The 23,609-nt window shown below is 46.7% G+C and overlaps 1 protein-coding gene across 1 annotated transcript in view; it reads right to left on the bottom strand.

Moving 5' to 3' along the window:
* Positions 1-668: 668 nt before the first annotated feature.
* LOC120053986 (FERM domain-containing protein 4A-like) overlaps positions 669-23,609 on the bottom strand; it is a 139,617-nt gene continuing 116,676 nt past the window's right edge. The window contains exons 14-24 of the mRNA XM_039001336.1: positions 21,256-21,397; positions 19,613-19,746; positions 19,315-19,437; positions 11,959-12,190; positions 11,674-11,730; positions 9,708-9,945; positions 9,277-9,438; positions 8,781-9,125; positions 8,103-8,674; positions 5,682-5,781; positions 669-3,656 (exon numbers count right to left, since the gene is read on the bottom strand). Coding sequence (XP_038857264.1) covers positions 3,554-3,656; positions 5,682-5,781; positions 8,103-8,674; positions 8,781-9,125; positions 9,277-9,438; positions 9,708-9,945; positions 11,674-11,730; positions 11,959-12,190; positions 19,315-19,437; positions 19,613-19,746; positions 21,256-21,397 — 2,208 coding nt within the window. The 3' untranslated portion in view covers positions 669-3,553. The remainder of the gene's footprint in view (positions 3,657-5,681; positions 5,782-8,102; positions 8,675-8,780; positions 9,126-9,276; positions 9,439-9,707; positions 9,946-11,673; positions 11,731-11,958; positions 12,191-19,314; positions 19,438-19,612; positions 19,747-21,255; positions 21,398-23,609) is intronic.

Below are 23,609 nucleotides of genomic sequence, written 5' to 3'. Positions count from 1 at the left end.
GAACTGGGACATATTCAGCTTCCAGGAATTGTGTACAGATCTGTGCCACACTGGGCCGTGCATTGTCATGCTGAAACATGAGGTGATGGCGGTGGATGAATGGCACGACAATGGGCCTCAGGATCTCGTCACGGGATCTCTGTGCATTTAAATTACCATTGATAAAATGCAATTGTGTTCGTTATCCGTAGTTTATGCCTTCCCATACCATAATCTCACCGCCCCCATGGGGCACTCTGTTCACAATAATGACATCAGCAAACTGCTTTCCCATAAGACGCCATACACGTGGTCTGCGGTTGTGAGGCCAGTTGGACGTGCCGCCAGATTCTCTAAAACAACGTTGGAAGCGGCTTATCGTAGAGAAATGAACATAAAATTATCTGGCAACAGTGCTGGTGGACATTCCTGCATTCAGCATGCCAATTGAATGCTCCCTCAAAACTTGAAACATCTGTGGCATTGTGTTGTGTGACAAAATTACACATTTTAGAGTGGCCTTTTATTGTCCCCAGCACAAGGTGCACCTGTGTAATGGTCATGCTGTTTAATCAGCTTCTTGATATGCCACACCTGTCAGGTGGATGGATTTTCATAGCAAAGGAGAAATGCTCACGAACAGGGATGTAAACAAATTTGTGCACAAAATTTGAGAGAAATAAGCTTTTTGTGCATATGGAACATTTCTGGGATCTTTTATTTCAGCTCATGAAACAAGGAACCAACACTTTACATGTTGTATTTATATTTTTGTTCAGTGTAGTAATAGAAGCACAATAATATAAACACCCTGTTTGATTCTGGTATGACATTATTTCGATACTAGATGTGTGTGTGTTTTTTATATTAAGTCTGGATTTACTCTTACACCATGAATGTGTTGTTATGCAGATGTTCTTAATCCCCTTATATGTATCAAAAAGTCAGAAGGAGAACTAGATGAAAACTGGTTCTGTATATTATAGGCCTATAGTTTATATATAAAACAACTAGGCAAGTCAGTTAAGAAGAAATTCTTATTTACAATGACGGCCTACCCCGGGCCAATTGTGCACCACCCTATGGAACTCCCAATCATGGCCGGATGTGATACAGCCTGGATTCAAACCAGGGACTGTAGCGACACCTCTTGCACTGAGATGCAGTGTCTTAGACCGCCGCGCCACTCGGGAGCCCATAGTTTTCATATATTGTGTTTAACTGTGTATGTTGAGCTCTGGTATCAAAACTTAGATTGAATACTTAACATCTCTCTGATTGGTGTATAAACCTCTTCCTGCTGTTCATTTGGCTCTGGGAAGCAGGATCTCTATACAGCAGACACTTTCTCTATACAGCAGACACTTCCTCTGCTAGACTAGGAACTGGGCCCTGTGGGATTTGTAGTTATATGGTTTGTAGTTTTAGTGAGCGGCTGTTTTCAGCAGGGGCGCGACTTTGGTTTAAGAAGTGGGGGGGACATATTATTATTATTATTAACATTCCAAACAGTCTACCCGACCGCTCGAAGGCGTCCGCATGGTCCTAAAGCACACCCTTGCCTAGTTTTGTATCACATTCCAATGATAAAACTGTGACAAATGGAATTTCAGAATGTGTCCCCCCCGTGTCCCCCCCAGTGAAAGTAGCGCCCCTGGTCTTCAGTGCTGGGTTAGAGTACAGACATAGATGGCACCACTGAGAAAATAATGTGTGTGAGTGAGTCCACACACAAGATGTGTGTGTGTTCTGACCGGTTGATAGATATTAGGCAGAGAGAGTATAGCCTGAGATAATGACCTGTACAAATGAGGACCCTCTGGAGTTTACAGGTCTCATGCTTTATCTAAATATGAACCCACAAATATAATACACTGGTGTCTGAGACAATGACCAATCTTGGGGTTGGACAGACAGACAGACTGACAGATTGACGTCACACAGACAGACTGGTCCTTAAACATGGGTTGCATCCCGTTTTTAACACAGGACTGCACAGACAGTCAGGTATATGATGTCACAACGCATGGAGAAGTGTTTAGTATCTCACCAATCTCATCATATGCACAGCTCGACAGTGAGGGAGGTGTGTGCCCTTCGCTACAACTGTTTGATTGACAGCTCCACACAGCCCTAAACATCCAATCAGCGTTCACCTCTCACCAGAAAGTCAAATGAAGGGGAGGAGCCAGATGAAATAGACCACCGAAAGCCTGTAGATATGTTTGGATATAAACCCACAAAACTACATGTGGTCTTAATTCCAATTCAACCCAAAACTACTACACACATAGCTACAGTTTCACCCAAACTCAAGACATTAGCTTTAAGCAAGAGATTCCTAGCATATTCTGGCTCTCCAGGACCCAAACCCTGAAGAAGTGTCTGTGGCCCCCAGTCTGTCCCTGTCTGTCTCTGGTCTGGCTGTGTAGGGCCCCCATTCCGTCCCTGTCTGTCTCTGGTCTGGCTGTGCAGGGCCCCCAGTCTGTCCCTGTCTGTCTGGGGTCTGGCTGTGCAGGGCCCCCAGTCCGCCCATAATCTCCCAGTACAGCTGAGCACAGTGCCCCAGCATAGTGGCAAAACATCCAAGTCTAGGAGCTCACTGCTCAGTAGCAGTGTGGATCGTCCCAGTACCAGAGACTAGTCGATCAGTCTGGCTGGCTGTTGTACACTCCCAATTCAGATGACTGACATCCCAATAGATGTGCTCAGAACTCCCAGCAGGATCCCAGTAGAATTGACCAGTCTTTCAGTTCCTCTGAGAACTCCCAGTATGTGGGGTGTAACTTCCAGTATGATAAACCAGTGTTCCCAGTGTGTCCATGGGACTGGTGCCATTGGTCAGTCAGGTGGATCTTTGGTTGTGGGATAGATAGTTGGGATTGGGATTATAATTGTTGGGAATGTTTGTACGTTTGTCTTTTGTCTTTCAGATGATCTAGAATTCTCCAATAATCTGCTCTGCAATTTTCCTAAAGGGTGAAAAAGTAATTGAGTCTCTCCCAAGCAATATTTTCATTTTTTTGTACAAAACGATACAGAGAAATAAACAAAGACTTCAACAATTAAATTAACCTAGCAGATCCAGCGTACACACACAGGCCCAGAATTTGAGCCAAAACACATTTCATCTTGCAGGTATCCTCTGATTGACTGGCAACACACTGGGGTCAGGGGTAGATATAAGTCAGGGCCTGAGGGTCGTGTAGTCTGGGCAGGAGGTTGTGTGTGTGCTCTTTCCCCCCCACCTCCCCCCTTTCCCACTCCTGGTCTCCCTGGGGCTCAGACTGAAGCAGGGTCAGGGATTAAAGGTCAGAGTTCACGATCATTCAGCGGCTCTGTTTGGCTGTTCCACAGCAATAGTCCTGCCCAGTTGGGTATGTCCTTCCTATAAACCCCAGCTCAACCAAGCTTGATATGCACATCAAATGATAAAGGGAAAGATGGACAAAGGGAGGGATGGAGGGTTTCCTGTCCATGATGAGGCCAGTCTAGTCAGGGCTAGAGGAGAGGTTGGTGGAGGCAGTAAGGGTCAGTGTTGAGGGTCAGTAGGTGTTGGGTGGTGGTCAGTAGGTCAGACCAGGGTTCCAGGTTTGGCCTTGTCGTGTCCGTACCACTGGACATCTGCCAGCTCTGAACACAGAGGACTGCTGAGAAAACAACTATCATTGAATGACCTGCAGACAGAGAGAGCGAGAGAGAGAGCGAGAGAAAGAGAGCGGGAATACCATTTTTAATTATGGAAATAAGGAGAGGACTGATGGCTTATGCACTTTGCTTCCACAAAATCTACAGAAGTTATTGTTTTCTTTGCTTAGTAAAACCGTTGGGTACTTCTTCATCAAGCGGAGGTCTGAATCAAGGACTGTAACAAACCGTTATGATCAATGAACTTGATTGGTTTGTGTCGTTTTGGTCTCATTGCTCTGATGGTTACTGTCTTTGTCGAGATCTAAAGCTTTTGTGAAAACAATGTGTACAATCCATAAGGCCTTTCCCTCTTTTCAGGCCTCCTTCCAAACTGGCCAATCACTCCTCCTATATTGCTGTCTCTATGGCAAGACACACGTCCTGTTAGTGTACTAGTCTAAAACTACAGTAGGTGACTAGAGTGCATTTCTGTTTCTCCGCTCGCTACCCGCAGTGTCCAATCTTTCACTCCCCTTCGTGGTTTTAGAATGAATGAACTGGTATTATTTTGGATACTCCCTGTGGCTACTGCTTAACAATCTTTGAGGGGGACTGAATGAGAGCACACGCCTCGGAGAAGTCAACAGTGAGAAACGCTATTGAGTTGACTAAGTTCAAGTTCAATTAGGGCTGGTAATAGAGTACAGAGTGAGGGTTAGGATTTACTGTAGTAATAATAATAATAATACATTACATTTGTGAAGCGCTTTTAATTCTACAAGAATAATCTCATGAAATAAAATTATTGTTTTTGTTTTACTAAAGCAAATATACGTATAACCATATCATAAAAGCAACAATCAAAGTCTAGGAGGAAGGGTAGGCCAGCCGATAAAGATGAGTCTTAAGGCCTGCTTTAGAGAGCAGCCACACACAGCAGACATGCAGAGTCCAGTTACAGTCATAGAAACAGAGCAGATAGAACAGACACCATTCCCAAACTTGCAATTAGAAAGGATTGGAAACGGGAAGAGCCTATTCAACTCAGCATTTGGTACAAAACTAAGAATCTAGAAAACAGATTCTATTTCTACACCTTTGATCTAGTTCAGGTTCTGTCTCTACATACCTAGTCAAGGGGATCTATTTCTATGCCCCTGATCTATTTGAGTTTCTGTTTCTATGTCTCTGGTCTAGGTGCCAGGATTTATTCTATCGGGTTTGTTTCTATGTCCTGGAAGTCTAGGAGTGTCCAGACCGACAGTATGGGTTGTTTTTATGGTCTATGGTTCTCAATTGTTGTTCTGTAGTTCTCTGGTATATTTGTTGTATTTCTAGGTCTGTGTTCGGGGAGAGTCCTGGCAGACAGATAGTACCTCTATGCGTCAGAGCTGGGCTGAGTGGGAGACTGACACACGTCTTCAGTAGGAGAGCTGTCTGCTGTACCGCTAAACCAGGAAACACAGACAGACAGACAGACAGACAGACAGACAGACAGACAGACAGACAGACAGACAGACAGACAGACAGACAGACAGACAGACAGACAGACAGACAGACAGACAGACAGACAGACAGACAGACAGACAGACAGCAGAGAGGTTAGTACAGGAGGAGAGGGAGTGAGAGGGAGAGAGGGAGAAAGATGAAGAGAGATGGAATGAGAAGGAAAAATAGAGAAGAGTGAAAGAGAGGAAAGATAAGTTAACAAATCAGTTAGTCCTTTAGGAAGACAAGACAGCCGTGTGATCAGTAGCTAGACAGAGTACCGTGCCGGAGAAGGACAAAGGTTAGGGGTTGGTAAGGCAGAGGTTATAGAGGTTGTAAAGAGAAGCGTAGATGCTGAATATATTTTGTGAGGATGTAGACTCTGTCCTGTGAATTGCAATACAGGAGCCAAAGCCTTTAACCTTTAACCCAGGATTAAATGTCAAATAGGATTAGGATCCTGAGTGCCTGGTCTTTAACCCCAAACACGTTATATATCACTCTGCAAATGATGTATTGTTGTGTGCATGTGTGTGTGCTGTTTGTCTGTGTGTCTGTCATGCGCGTGCATGTGTGTGTCGTACCCGCTCTGCCAGTTGAGGATGTGTTGTGGGCTGCAGGGGGGCGTGGGTGTTGCGGCCTGTTCACTAGAGGGAGTCCCACTCCTCGGGCTGTGAGGGGACGCTGAAGTACAGAGAGACATACAGTTATACACACACACACGTCAATAGGTGGTCAAGGGCTGTGTTATCCCAGCTATGCCCCACTGTGAATAACATGACTAACAAGCTCCATTTGGTTCAGGGATCGCTTTACTCTCATTCACACACACTCTGATGAACATCAGCCTCTCCAATGTTCTTTCATGAACTAACTATTCTGTAAAGAATATACACTACCATTCAAAAGTTTGTCTAGTTTGAGAAACAGATGCATCACAAGTCCTCAACTGGCAGCTTCATTAAATAGTACCCACAAAACACCAGTCTCAATGTCAACAGTGCAGAGGCGACTCCGGGATGCTGGCCTTCTAGGCAGAGTTGCAAAGAAAAAGCCATATCTCAGAATGGCCAATAAAAAGAAAAGATTAAGATGGGCAAAATAACACAGACAGTGGACAGAGGAACTCTGCCTAGAAGGCCAGCATCCCGGAATCGACACTTCACTGTTGACGTTAAGACTGGTATTTTGACATTTCTAAGTGACTTTTGAACGGTAGTGTGTATATACAGTTGTTGGAAGTTTACATACACCTTAGCCAAATACATTTAAACTCAGTTTTTCACAATTCCTGATAATTAATCCTAGTAAAAACTCCCTGTCTTAGGTCAGTTAGGATCACCACTTTGTATTAAGAATGTGGAATGTCAGAATAATAGTAGAGAGAAAGATTTATTTCAGCTTTTATTTATTTATTTTCTTTCTTTTATTTCTTCACATTCCCAGTGGGTCAGAAGTTTACATACACTCAATTAGTATTTGGTAGCATTGCCTTGACATTGTTTAACTTGTGTCAAACGTTTCGGGGAGCCTTCCACAAGCTTCCAACAATAATTTGGGTGAATTTTGGCCCATTCCTCCTGACAGAGCTGGTGTAATTGAGTCAGGTTTGTATGCCTCCTTGCTCACACATGCTTTTTCAGTTCTGCCCACAAACTTTCTATAGGATTGAGGTCAGGGCTTTGTGATGGCCACTCCAATACCTTGACTTTGTTGTCCTTAAGCCATTTTGCCACAACTTTGGAAGTATGCTTGGGGTCACTGTCCATTTGGAAGACCCATTTGCGACCAAGCTTTAACTTCCTGACTGATGTCTTGAGATGTTGCTTCAATATATCCACATCATTTTCTTTCCTCATGATGCAATCTATTTTGTGAAGTGCACCAGTCCCTCCTGCAGCAAAGCACCCCCACAACATGATGCTGCCAACGCCGTGCTTCACAGTTGGGATGGTGTTCTTCGGCTTGCAAGCCTCCCCCTTTTTACTCCAAACATAATGATGGTCATTATGGCCAAACAGTTCTATTTTTGTTTCATCAAACCAGAGGACATTTCTCCAAAAAGTACGATCTTTGTCCCTATGTGCAGTTGCAAACCCTAGTCTGGCTTTTTATTGACGATTTTGGAGCAGTGGCTTCTTCCTTGCTGAGCGGCCTTTCAGGTTATGTCGATATAGGACTCGTTTTACTGTGGATATAGATACTTTTGTACCTGTTTCCTCCAGCATCTTCACAAGGTCCTTTGCTGTTGTTCTGGGATTGATTTGCACTTTTCGCACCACAGTGCGTTCATCTCAAGGAGACAGAACACGTCTCCTTCCTGAGCGGTATGACGGCTGCGTGGTCCCATGGTGTTTACACTTGCGTAGTATTGTTTGTACAGATGAACGTGGTACCTTCAGGCGTTTGGAAATTGCTCCCAAGAATGAACCAGACTTGTGGAGGTCTACAATTTTTTTTCTGAGGTCTTGGCTGATTTCTTTTGATTTTCCCATGATGTCAAGCAAAGAGGCGGTGAGTTTGATGGTAGGCCTTGAAATACATCCACAGGTACACCTCCAATTGACTCAAATTATGTCATTTAGCCTATCAGAAGCTTCTAAAGCCATGACATCATTTTCTGGAATTTTCCAAGCTGTTTAAAGACACAGTTAACTTAGTGTATTTAACCTCCTCAACCACTGGAATTGTGATACAGTGAATTATAAGTGAAATAATCTGTCTGTAAACAATTGTTGGAAATATTACTTGTGTCTTGCACGAAGTAGATGTCCTAACTGACTTGCCAAAACTATAGTTTGTTAACACGAAATTTGTGGAGTGGTTGACAAATTAGTTTTAATGACTATAAGCTAAGTGTATGTAAACTTCCGTCTTCAACTGTGTGTGTGTATATATATATCTGTCCTTTACAATGCCTGACCCAATCAAATCTCTAACTATCCTACCAGATTCAAGCCTAGCTTAGAACATAAACGGGTCTACGTGTGTGTGTTATCACCCACCTGGTGATCCCTTGGCGAGCGTCCCCACCCTGCTCCCTCGTCCGAGTCCCAGTGTGCCTTGCAGCGAGCCGCTGTCCGACGTGTTGGAGCCGGAGTGACTCCTCTCCTTTACACTGCCCGTAGAGCGCTGGTACCAACACCTCAACTCATCTGTCACCACCGCCCTCCCCCCTCCTCCCCCCTCTCGACCCAGTGAGGGAGTCCGTACGATCTGGGAGCGGGACGGGGTGAGTCTGCTGCTCCCCTCTCCCCCCTCCTCGCCCCCCCAGGTCTCCTTGTAGAGGCCCCCGGCTGTGTAGGAGCTGGATGTTTTGAACTGGGCCTTGACGCTGTAGTGGCCCTCCTGGTCACTCTCCAGGCTGCGCACCACCACCGGGTTGGGGCTGCCCTCTACGTACAGGGGGTACTCTTTAATCCGGTACTGGGACGAGGGCTGGCTCTGGCTGTGGAGGTACACCCCGTGCTGCCCTGACCCAGTCCCTGCCCCCCCCGTACCACCGCACCCTGAACCGTTCTTGGCTGCAAGGTTGGGCATGGAGCCAGAGTTAGAGGAACCAAGGTGACCTGCAGACCTGGAGAGAGAGAGGAGGTTAACATACATATTAAACATAGAAACAACTCCTCTGCTAAACAAGCCTAAAGTCAGTCTCTGGACACACCCACCTCTGCTGTACTAACCTGTGCCTCTGTCTCTGTCTCTGTCTCTGCCTGGCTTTGGAAGGGGAGTCCTCTCCTAGGGTGGAGTAGTTTGGGTTGGAGCCTGGAGCTACCCCAGGATAGTAGTGTTCTGAGCTGCTCTGGGAGGTACAGGACGAACAGTCGTCCAGCGGGTCAGAGCCATTGGAGCTGCGAGTCCCCGGGGCCAGGAAGATGTCTGGGCTGCCCGGGGCTCCCAGGGTGTGTGTGTGAGTGTGTGTGTCGGGGTCAGAGGCCAGCAGCTTGCCCTGAGATTCCAGGCTGGAGCTGCGGTTCCTAAAGTGCTGAACCAGACTGTGAAGATGGGTGGGACTGATGTCCACAGACCTGGTGGAGGGAGAGAGATGCAGAGCGAGAGATGGAGAGAGGAAGGGAAAGATGGAGAGAGAGGTTACAGTATGGTTGTGACTTTGACCTAGTGAGGTGACCATAGCGCGGTAGTTTTCTGAAGGTTATTTTGAGGTTATCTGGTGGTTACCTGGTGGAGTGTACGTAGTGAGGTGTCCTGGTCCTCAGGTCGGGGGTGGAGGGCATGCTGGACTGGGGGCTCCAGTGAGGAACACTCCTGATGGGGCTACTCTGCAGAGAGTTACTGCCTCCTGCCTCCGCACAACTACCAGAGCCGGGTAACCGCCTGTGACTGGACAGGGAGAGACAGAGTCCTTAGAAAACCTTAACATTACTGTTGCTATCTTCTAATCATTCATCAAATCAAATCAAATCAAATGTATTTATATAGCCCTTCTTACATCAGCTGATATCTCAAAGTGCTGTACAGAAACCCAGCCTAAAACCCCAAACAGCAAGCAATGCAGGTGTAGAAGCATTATACTATCATTCAACCAACTATCACATGCCCCACGACCCCAGTATAGATATATCATCATGGCAACAGAGTTGACCTCTCACTTGGAGTGTGAAGAGCGTTTCTTGACCCTCTCATAGGGTTCGTCCAGCGAGGACTCGCTCCACATCTTGGGTTTGATGGGGGACTTGTCGTATTCGGAGTGGGAGTAGTGCAGGTGGCTGAGGCCATCTAGAGACTGGGGGGGAGGGGGCCGGCTGTGGGAGGGAGGCCGGGGAGGGAGGCCCTTATGGGGAGACGCTGCCGGAGAGAAGGTGGGGGTCCCTGTCATCTGGGGGTCATCTGATAGAGCGAGAGGAGATAGGGTTTGGTTAGATTGATGGATCACTGATTAGTCCCAATTAGAAAGACACTGATGAACTTTTAGATGTATTTTAGTGCCGAGAGAGAGAGAGAGAGACATACCGTCGTCTAGGACCAGAGCGTCAGACAGAGAGAGAGAGAGACATACCGTCGTCTAGGACCAGAGCGTCAGACAGAGAGAGAGAGAGACATACCGTCATCTAGGACCAGAGCGTCAGACAGAGAGAGAGAGAGACATACCGTCGTCTAGGACCAGAGCATCAGACACAGAGAGAGAGACATACCGTCGTCTAGGACCAGAGCGTCAGACAGAGAGAGAGAGACATACTGTCATCTAGGACCAGAGCGTCAGACAGAGAGAGAGAGAGAGAGAGACATACCGTCGTCTAGGACCAGAGCGTCAGACAGAGAGAGAGAGAGACATACCGTCGTCTAGGACCAGAGCGTCAGACAGAGAGAGAGAGAGACATACCGTTGTCTATGACCAGAGCGTCAGACAGAGAGAGAGAGAGAGACATACCATCGTCTAGGACCAGAGCGTCAGACAGAGAGAGAGAGAGACATACCGTTGTCTATGACCAGAGCGTCAGACAGAGAGAGAGACATACAGTCGTCTAGGACCAGAGCGTCAGACAGAGAGAGAGAGACATACCGTCGTCTAGGACCAGAGCGTCAGACAGAGAGAGAGAGAGACATACCGTCGTCTAGGACCAGAGCGTCAGACAGAGAGAGAGAGAGACATACCGTCGTCTAGGACCAGAGCGTCAGACAGAGAGAGAGAGAGAGAGACATACCGTCGTCTAGGACCAGAGCGTCAGACAGAGAGAGAGAGAGACATACCGTCGTCTAGGACCAGAGCGTCAGACAGAGAGAGAGACATACCGTCGTCTAGGACCAGAGCGTCAGACAGAGAGAGAGAGAGACATACCGTCGTCTAGGACCAGAGCGTCAGACAGAGAGAGAGAGAGACATACCGTCGTCTAGGACCAGAGCGTCAGACAGAGAGAGAGAGAGAGACATACCGTCGTCTAGGACCAGAGCGTCAGACAGAGAGAGAGAGAGACATACCGTCGTCTAGGACCAGAGCGTCAGACAGAGAGAGAGAGAGACATACCGTCGTCTAGGACCAGAGCGTCAGACAGAGAGAGAGAGAGACATACCGTCGTCTAGGACCAGAGCGTCAGACAGAGAGAGAGAGAGACATACCGTCGTCTAGGACCAGAGCGTCAGACAGAGAGAGAGAGAGACATACCGTCGTCTAGGACCAGAGCGTCAGACAGAGAGAGAGAGAGACATACCGTCGTCCAGGACCAGAGCGTCAGACAGAGAGAGAGAGAGACATACCGTCATCTAGGACCAGAGCGTCAGACAGAGAGAGAGAGACATACCGTCGTCTAGGACCAGAGCGTCAGACAGAGAGAGAGAGACATACCGTCGTCTAGGACCAGAGCATCAGACAGAGAGAGAGAGAGAGACATACCGTCTAGGACCAGAGCGTCAGACAGAGAGAGAGAGAGACATACCGTCGTCTAGGACCAGAGTGTCAGACAGAGAGAGAGAGAGAGACATACCGTCGTCTAGGACCAGAGCGTCAGACAGAGAGAGAGAGACATACCGTCGTCTAGGACCAGAGCGTCAGACAGAGAGAGAGAGAGACATACCGTCGTCTAGGACCAGAGCGTCAGACAGAGAGAGAGAGAGACATACCGTCGTCTAGGACCAGAGCGTCAGACAGAGAGCTGTCCTCTGAGCCGATGTTGGCCTCTGTGGGAGAGAAGAACAGAGGAAAACACTTTCACTATGGCATTAGTTAAGGTGAAGTAGGTGTGTTTCAATTCATGTTCATGAGCACTTCTTGCCATGTGTCTGTGTGTGTATGTGAGTGTGTGTTTGTGAATGTGAATTTGTTATTGTGTGTGTGCCTGGTCTCACCCTCTTTATTACGCGATGTGGTTCTTATAAGCGATTCTCTCAGCATGTGTGTAGTCTCACCCTCTATGATAAGCGAAGCGCGTTGCGTGGGTTTCTTCCCAGAGCGGACACGGTGTTCGTTGATGGCGTTCTCTATCTCCTGGAGTTTCTTCAGCGCATTCAGGTACGACGTCTTCCTCTGTTTTTTCAGCTTCTTACTGCTCACGTGCGGATCGCTGGCCAGACGCCTCGCAGCCTCCGTGATCTGGGATTGGATGGCAAACTCCCTTTCTAGACGCTCTAGCTCCTCCTCCTGTTGAGAGAGAGACACACACACAAGGGTTAGGAAGTGTGACACATGCACACACACACAAACACACACACAAGTGATGATACACATGCACACACACTCAGACACACATACTCAGACATGAGTCACTCACATCCACCAATAACTTAAAGCATGTTCCCAGGCCAGTACAAACACAATGAGGAAACCATCTATCTTCCTTCCTCCCCCACACTTTCCCAGCCCAGCCTTGCCTCCCATGAGAATCCCTAAAACACCCCCAACTCCCCCTAACTCTCCCCCCTCACCTCCATACCTCCCCCAGCCTTGGATAGCTTCCTCAGACCCCAGTTCTCCCAAAATTCACCCCCTCACCACCCTCCTCCTCACCATCTCCTATGAGACCTCATGTTCGCTCCCCAACTTCCCCTACCCATAACACACATCCCCTTACCCATAACACACATCCCCTTACCCATAACACACATCCACTTACCCATAACACACAGCCACTTACCCATAACACCCCCCCACCATAACACACATCCCCCTAACATAACACACATCCCCCTACCCATAACACACATCCCCCTACCAGAACACACATCCCCCTACCATAACACACAGCCCCCTACCATAACACACATCCCCCTACCATAACACACATCCCCTAACCTTAACACACATCCCCCTAACATAACACACATCCCCCTATCATAACACCCCCCCCCCCCCTACCAGAACACACATCCCCCTAACATAACACACACCCCCCTACCAGAACACACATCCCCCTACCATAACACACGGCCCCCTACCATAACACACATACCCTAACCACAACACACATCCCCTAACCATAACACACATCCCCTAACCATAACAAACATTCTTACCATAACACACATCCCCCTACCATAACACACATCCCCTAACCATAACACACATCCCCTAACCATAACACACATCCCCCTACCATAACACACATCCCCCTACCATAACACACACCCCCCTACTATAACACACATCCCCTAACCATAACACACATCCCCCTACCATAACACACATCCCCCTACTATAACACACATCCCCCTACCCATAACACACATCCCCCTACCAGAACACACATCCCCCTACCATAACACACATCCCCCTACCATAACACACATCCCCCTACCATAACACACATCCCCCTACCATAACACACATCCTCCTACCATAACACACATCCCCCTACCATAACACACATCCCCCTAACCATAACACACACATCCCCCTACCATAACACACACCCCCCTACCATAACACACATCCCCTACCCATAACACACATCCCCCTACCATAACACACATCCTCCTACCATAACACACATCCCCCTACCATAACACACATCCCCCTACCCATAACACACATCCCCCTACCATAACACACATCCTCCTACCATAACACACATCCCCCTACCATAACACACATCCCCCTAACCATAACACACACATCCCCCTACCATAACACACACCCCCCTACCATAACACACATCCCCCTACCCATAACACACACCCCCTACCCATAACACACATCTCCCTACCATAACACACATCCCCCTACCATAACACCCCCCCCCACCCATAACACACATCCCCCTACCCATAACACACATCCCCCTACCCATAACACACATCCCCTACCCATAACACACATCCCCTACCCATAACACACATCCCCCTACCATAACACCCCCCCCCACCCATAACACACATCCCCCTACCCATAACACACATCCCCCTACCCATAACACACATCCCCTACCCATAACACACATCCCCTACCCATAACACACATCCTCCTACCATAACACACATCCCCCTACCATAACACACATCCCCTACCCATAACACACATCCCCCTACCCATAACACACAGCCCCTACCCATAACACACATCCATCTACCATAACACACATCCCCCTACTATAACACACATCCCCCTACCCATAACACACAGCCCCTACCCATAACACACATCCCCCTACCATAACACACATCCTCCTACCATAACACACATCCCCCTACCATAACACACATCCCCCTACCATAACACACAGCCCCTACCATAACACACATCCCCCTACTATAACACACATCCCCCTACCCATAACACACATCCCCCTACCCATAACACACATCCCCCTACCATAACACCCCCCCCCTACCCATAACACACATCCCCCTAACCATAACACACATCCCCCTACTATAACACACATCCCCCTACTATAACACACATCCCCCTACTATAACACACATCCCCCTACCATAACACACATCCCCCTACTATAACACATATCCCCCTACCATAACACATATCCCCCTACTATAACACACATCCCCCTACTATAACACACATCCCCCTACTATAACACACATCCCCCTACCATAACACACATCCCCCTACTATAACACACATCCCCCTACCATAACACACATCCCCCTACCCATAACACACATCCCCCTACCATAACACACATCCCCCTACCCATAACACACAGCCCCTACCCATAACACACATCCCCCTACCATAACACACATCCCCTAACCATAACACACATCCCCCTACTATAACACACATCCCCCTACCCATAACACACATCCCCCTACCCATAACACACATCCCCCTACTATAACACACATCCCCCTACCATAACACACATCCCCCTACTATAACACACATCCCCCTACCCACAACACACATCCCCCTACCCATAACACACATCCCCCTACCAGAACACACATCCCCCTACCCATAACACACATCCCCTTACCCATAACACACATCCCCCTACCATAACACACATCCTCCTACCATAACACACATCCCCCTACCATAACACACATCCCCCTACCATAACACACACATCCCCCTACCATAACACACATCCCCCTACCCATAACACACACATCCCCCTACCATAACACACATCCCCCTACCATAACACACATCCCCCTACCCATAACACACATCCCCCTACCCATAACACACATCCCCCTACCATAACAAACATCCCCCTACCCATAACACACATCCCCCTACCCATAACACACAGCCCCTACCCATAACACACATCCATCTACCATAACACACATCCCCCTACTATAACACACATCCCCCTACCCATAACACACAGCCCCTACCCATAACACACATCCCCCTACCATAACACACATCCCCCTACCCATAACACACTTCCTCCTACCATAACACACTTCCTCCCTACCCATAACACACTTCCTCCCTACCCATAACACACTTCCTCCCTACCCATAACACACTTCCTCCCTACCCATAACACACTTCCTCCCTACCCATAACACACTTCCTCCCTACTATAACACACATCCCCCTACTATAACACACATCCCCCTACTATAACACACATCCCCCTACCATAACACACATCCCCCTACTATAACACACATCCCCCTACCATAACACACATCCCCCTACCCATAACACACATCCCCCTACCCATAACACACATCCCCCTACCATAACACACATCCCCCTACCATAACACACATCCCCCTACCCATAACACACAGCCCCTACCATAACACACATCCCCCTACCATAACACACACACACCCCTACCATAACACACATCCCCTACCCATAACACACATCCTACTATAACACACATCCCCCTACCCACAACACACATCCCCCTACCATAACACCCCCCTCCCTACCCATAACACACATCCCCCTACCATAACACCCCCCCTACCCATAACACACTTCCTCCATACCCATAACACACTTCCAGCATACCATAACACACTTCCACCTACTATAACACACATCCCCCTACCAGAACACACATCCCCCTACCCACAACACACATCCCCTACCCATAACACACATCCCCTTACCCATAACACACATCCCCTAACCATAACACACATCCCCTAACCATAACACACATCCCCCTACCATAACACACACATCCCCCTACCATAACACACATCCTCCTACCATAACACACATCCTCCTACCATAACACACATCCCCTACCCATAACACACATCCCCTACCCATAACACACATCCCCCTACTATAACACACACCCCCCTACCAGAACACACATCCCCCTACCCATAACACACATCCCCTACCCATAACACACATCCCCCTACCCATAACACACATCCCCTAACCATAACACACATCCCCTACCCACAACACACATCCCCCTACCCACAACACACATCCCCTTACCCATAACACACATCCCCCTACCATAACACACATCCCCTTACCCATAACACACATCCCCCTACCATAACACACACATCCCCCTACCATAACACACATCCTCCTACCATAACACACATCCCCTTACCCATAACACACATCCCCCTACCATAACACACATCCCCTAACCATAACACACATCCTCCTACCATAACACACATCCCCCTACCATAACACACATCCCCCTACCATAACACACATCCTCCTACCATAACACACATCCCCCTACCATAACACACATCCTCCTACCATAACACACATCCTCCTACCATAACACACATCCCCCTACCATAACACACATCCCCCTACCATAACACACATCCTCCTACCATAACACACATCCCCCTACCATAACACACATCCTCCTACCATAACACACATCCTCCTACCATAACACACATCCCCCTACCATAACACACATCCTCCTACCCATAACACACATCCCCTACCATAACACACATCCTCCTACCATAACACACATCCCCCTACCATAACACACATCCCCTAACCATAACACACATCCCCCTACCATAACACACATCCCCCTACCATAACACCCCCCCTACCCATAACACACATCCCCCTACCCATAACACACATCCCCCTACAATAACACACATCCCCCTACCATAACACACATCCCCTACCATAACACCCCCCCCCTACCCATAACACACATCCCCCTACCCATAACACACATCCCCCTACCATAACACACATCCCCCTACCCATAACACACATCCCCCTCCCCATAACACACATCCCCTACCCATAACACACATCCCCCTACCCATAACACACATCCCCCTACCATAACACCCCCCCTACCCACACCACACATCCCCCTACCCATAACACACATATGTATGGTCCATGTGTGGGTGACCTTATGTCCAGGGCAGGGGTTCAGAAAAACACAACAGAACAGTAAATATGATCACAGCTCACAAAGATAAAGAGATAAATACACTAGGCTTGTTTCACACACACAGGTCAACAAGACTACCTCAGCCTGGAGGAATTCCTCTCACTAAACAATCTCTACATCCCCCCTGCCAGAATAACCTCTGTGTGTGTGTGTGTGTGTTCTGAGGTAACAAGGTTTGACGAGTGTAAAACCTGAGACATCTTCCTGCTAGCCTCGCGGTTTCATAATGCTGTGACCCTGGATTCGTTTCAATGCATACAATCCAAGACACGCGCATGCACGCACGCACACACACACACACACACACACACACACACACACACACACACACACACACACACACACACACACACACACACACACACACACACACACACACACACACACACACACACACACACACACACACACACACACACTCTTTCTCTCCCACTATCACCACTTCCTGTGGTACGGAGCAGACAAGCTATTTTTAGTCAGCCCTGAAGCAGTGGAAAATCTACTAAGGCACAAAATAGAGGAACAGACAGACAGATTCAGCAATAGAAGAAGAGAAGAAGAGAGAGAAAGAGGGATTAAGGATGACTTCAAACCAACTTCAAAGCAGATCCAAAACTTTTCAAAGTGCTGGCTTGGCCACTGCCCCAGTTACTCTTCTGTTTCAACCAATGATTTAAGATCAACTCTCCATCCCCAAGTCTAACCATATCTATTAAAGATGCACTATGCAGATATCGCTCCTCCATTTCCTGGTTGCTAAAATTCTAATAGTAATTTCAGTTTGTGTCAAAACATGCAAGTATATAGTGTAGAGAATTACTGTACCTTCTAAACCACTGTGAAATATATTTTCCATAAATATATGAGCTGGTGTACAAAATGAAAAAGTAAAAACTTAAGAACAGGAAGCATAGAAATAGCACACCACGAACAGATTTACCGCTTTTTAGACTTGCTTTCAAAGAGAATGACAGATCTATAACTCAAATTTCTATGTGAATTTGGTCGGGTCACCCAAAAAGTTACATATTGCAGCTTTAAATAACCCCAGGTTCATGAGGAAGTTTATCTACACTGGGAGACAAACAGAACTCCTCCAATTAGCTAGAACTGAATGGAACCACTGGAAACAGTTGGATCAGATGTGGACTTAGGGCAGGTACGGTTTGATAGATTTCTCTGACCTTTCCTTGAGGCAGCATCTTAAAGGGGCAGTTACGGTTTGAGAGATTTCTCTGACCTTTCCTTTAGGCAGCATCTTAAAGGGGCAGGTACGGTTTGAGAGATTTCTCTGACCTTTCCTTGAGGCAGCATCTTAAAGGGGCAGTTACGGTTTGAGAGATTTCTCTGACCTTTCCTTTAGGCAGCATCTTAAAGGGGCAGGTACGGTTTGAGAGATTTCTCTGACCTTTCCTTGAGGCAGCATCTTAAAGGGACAGTTACGGTTTGAGAGATTTCTCTGACCTTTCCTTTAGGCAGCATCTTAAAGGGGCAGTTACGGTTTGAGAGATTTCTCTGACCTTTCCTTTAGGCAGCATCTTAAAGGGGCAGTTACGGTTTGAGAGATTTCTCTAACCTCTCCTTGAGGCAGGATCTTAAAGGGGCAGTTACGGTTTGAGAGATTTCTCTGACCTCTCCTTGAGGCAGGATCTTAAAGGGGCAGTTACGATTTGAGAGATTTCTCTGACCTCTCCTTTAGGCAGGATCTTAAAGGGGCAGTTACAGTTTGAGAGATTTCTCTAACCTCTCCTTGAGGCAGGATCTTAAAGGGGCAGTTACGGTTTGAGAGATTTCTCTGACCTCTCCTTTAGGCAGGATCTTAAAGGGGCAGTTACGGTTTGAGAGATTTCTCTGACCTCTCCTTTCGGCTGGATCTTAAAGGGGCAGTTACGGTTTGAGAGATTTCTCTGACCTCTCCTTTCGGCTGGATCTTGTGTTCGTCCAGTTTGAAGGCAGTGCCAATCTTCCTTCTGACCGTCGGAGGCTCCTCCCCTGGATCCAATGGATACTCCTTAGGCAGCTTCCCTGTCAATTCCTAGAGAGACGGAGAGACGGAGAAAGAAAGAGAGAGAGAGAAAGAGAGAGAAAGAGAGACAGAAAGGGTGAGAGAGAGAGAGAGAAGAGGAGCAGGAGAGAGGAGAGAGAAATACATTTAATTGATCATTACTCATTGATGTTGGTATGTATGTGTGTTTGTGCATGTGTCTTACCGCCTCTCTGATACAGATGTTCTTGAGGTCCTCTAATCTTTGTTTGAGAGTCTCCTCCAGAGCCTCCTGTCTGGCCCTCAGGGCTGCCAGCATGTCTTTCTTAGCTGTCTGAGAACTGTCCGACTCCTGGGAACCTACACAGACACACACAGAGCAGAGATACAGTCAGAACACACACACAGATAACAGATACTCTTAGAACTTAGCACTGAACATGGACCAGAGTGTAGAAAACTGTAAGAAACAAACTTACTATCAAATCAAATTGTATTTGTCACAAGCGCCGAATACAACAGGTATAGATAGACCTTACCGTGAAATGCTTACTTACAATGCTTACTTACTTAACCAACAATGCAGTTCAAGAAATAGGGTTAAGAAAATATTTGCTAAATATACTAAAGTAAAAAATAAAAAGTAACACAATAAGATTACATAACAATAACGAGGCTATATACAGGTAGTACAGTACCGAGTCAATGTGCGGGGGTACAGGTTAGTCGAGGTAATTTGTACTATAACCTTACTGTGTAGGACTCATATACACCCCCTGTACTGTTGATAGATTGATCCAGAATGTCTACACTGCCGAAAACGGTAGAGAGAAAGTGACAGAGATACATTAACATAACAGCACTACTCATATCAGTGACAGCGACATATCAATGACATCATTCTGTTGCGAGGCAGCGTGTCATTAGATTAACACACACACACACACACACACACACACACACACACACACACACACACACACACACACACACACACACACACACACACACACACACACACACACACACACACACACACACAGCTCTGAGGAGACGAGGTTGAAAGTGAGAAGAGACTGTGTGTCCTTGTAGGAATATGTGAGTGAGTGTGCGTATTAGAGGTAGTCTCTGTCAGAGGGTGTGAGCAGAGATATAAACACTGAATGTGGAGGGTGAGAGAGAAAAGGGGGTATATGGAGATAGCTGAGATACAACATCAGGGAGAAATAGAGAGGCAAATACAAAGAGAAATGGGACAAGAGATAAAAACAGATATCAAACAGGACAGAGAGGAAAAAGATTAACTGTGTTGTAGAGACTACTCCTTCTAAACACAGTAATTGATTTCATAAGTTGTCAGCGGTGTCTGGAAATAGCTGACACTGCACACACACACAGTTGGCAGCATATGTGTATCGACCTTTGCTCCCTCACTCAAAACTAGTAGAGTTTTTAATACAAACATTATTTGAGCTTTCGTGTGTCTTTCACACTTCCACCATGTTGGTGGAAACAGCCTTGGGAAAACATGAAGCTAACAGCATAATGGGTTTCTGTCCTGAAGTTTAAAGGTTGATTCACAGCCCTGCCCTCTCTAACTCTGTTCCCACAGACCCCTGGCCTGGCCTAGATAGGGGGGTGGAGGGGTGAGTTACCACTGACTCCTCTCACAGATCTCTCTCTAACCACATTAACCCTCACATCCCTCTCTTCTCCCCTACAGTCCTCTCTTACCTCTATCCCTCTCTCCTCTACTACACTACATTTAGAGGCAGGCGCCTCCACATTATTGGACGGAGTGAGAGTATGGCAAGGGTACTGCTGGCCACAGACACACATGCAAACACAACCACACGCAGAGAGACTTACCTGAGGAGAGCAGACTGCCAGAGCTGCCACTGATGATCTTGCCCTTGCTGCCCATGTTGGCCAGTTTAGATGTCTTCAGAGTGCCAGTCTCTGTCAGGTCGATGGCTATCTCACTGAGACTACGAGCCGCATGGATCTTAGACTGGACAAACATACACACACAGATGGAGATATTAGATATTTACCTAATACCCTATGTCTGCTTGTTTCTACTGATTTGGTTATAAACTCCACACACATTCTAGATCCTCAGTCATTCTACAACCCCACAGTTATTCTAGAATCTCATACGCATTCTACAACCCCACAGTTATTCTAGAATCTCATACGCATTCTACAACCGCACAGTTATTCTAGAATCTCATACGCATTCTACAACCGCACAGTTATTCTAGAATCTCATACGCATTCTACAACCCCACAGTTATTCTAGAATCTCATACGCATTCTACAACCCCACAGTTATTCTAGAATCTCATACGCATTCTACAACCCCACAGTTATTCTAGAATCTCATACGCATTCTACAACCCCACAGTTATTCTAGAATCTCATACGCATTCTACAACCGCACAGTTATTCTAGAATCTCATACGCATTCTACAACCGCACAGTTATTCTAGAATCTCATACGCATTCTACAACCCCACAGTTATTCTAGAATCTCATACGCATTCTACAACCCCACAGTTATTCTAGAATCTCATACGCATTCTACAACCCCACAGTTATTCTAGAATCCCATACGCATTCTACAACCCCACAGTTATTCTAGAATCCCATACGCATTCTACAACCCCACAGTTATTCTAGAATCCCATACGCATTCTACAACCCCACAGTTATTCTAGAATCCCATACGCATTCTACAACCCCACAGTTATTCTAGATTCTCATACGCATTCTACAACCGCACAGTTATTCTAGAATCTCATACGCATTCTACAACCGCACAGTTATTCTAGAATCTCATACGCATTCTACAACCGCACAGTTATTCTAGAATCCCATACGCATTCTACAACCCCACAGTTATTCTAGATTCTCATACGCATTCTACAACCGCACAGTTATTCTAGAATCTCATACGCATTCTACAACCCCACAGTTATTCTAGAATCTCATACGCATTCTACAACCCCACAGTTATTCTAGAATCTCATACGCATTCTACAACCCCACAGTTATTCTAGAATCTCATACGCATTCTACAACCCCACAGTTATTCTAGAATCCCATACGCATTCTACAACCCCACAGTTATTCTAGAATCCCATACGCATTCTACAACCCCACAGTTATTCTAGAATCCCATACGCATTCTACAACCCCACAGTTATTCTAGAATCCCATACGCATTCTACAACCCCACAGTTATTCTAGATTCTCATACGCATTCTACAACCGCACAGTTATTCTAGAATCTCATACGCATTCTACAACCCCACAGTTATTCGAGAATCTCATACGCATTCTACAACCCCACAGTTATTCGAGAATCTCATACGCATTCTACAACCCCACAGTTATTCTAGAATCTCATACGCATTCTACAACCGCAGTTATTCTAGAATCTCATACGCATTCTACAACCCCACAGTTATTCTAGAATCTCATACGCATTCTACAACCCCACAGTTATTCTAGAATCTCATACGCATTCTACAACCGCACAGTTATTCTAGAATCTCATACGCATTCTACAACCGCACAGTTATTCTAGAATCTCATACGCATTCTACAACCGCACAGTTATTCTAGAATCTCATACGCATTCTACAACCCCACAGTTATTCTAGAATCTCATACGCATTCTACAACCGCACAGTTATTCTAGATTCTCATACGCATTCTACAACCCCACAGTTATTCTAGAATCTCATACGCATTCTACAACCCCACAGTTATTCTAGAATCTCATACGCATTCTACAACCGCACAGTTATTCTAGAATCCCATACGCATTCTACAACCCCACAGTTATTCTAGATTCTCATACGCATTCTACAACCGCACAGTTATTCTGGAATCTCATACGCATTCTACAACCCCACAGTTATTCGAGAATCTCATACGCATTCTACAACCCCACAGTTATTCGAGAATCTCATACGCATTCTACAACCCCACAGTTATTCTAGAATCTCATACGCATTCTACAACCGCACAGTTATTCTAGAATCTCATACGCATTCTACAACCGCACAGTTATTCTAGAATCTCATACGCATTCTACAACCCCACAGTTATTCTAGAATCTCACACGCATTACAGAACCCCATACTCATTCTAGAACGTTGTTGCCATTCTAGAACCTCACGGCCATTCTAGAGCCTCACAGTGATCCTATGTGT

Source organism: Salvelinus namaycush, chromosome 9 (genome assembly GCF_016432855.1).
Source record: "Salvelinus namaycush isolate Seneca chromosome 9, SaNama_1.0, whole genome shotgun sequence".
Classification (NCBI taxonomy): domain Eukaryota; kingdom Metazoa; phylum Chordata; class Actinopteri; order Salmoniformes; family Salmonidae; genus Salvelinus; species Salvelinus namaycush.
Note: the sequence above shows the minus strand (reverse complement) of the source record. Positions and strands in the feature narration are given on the sequence as shown.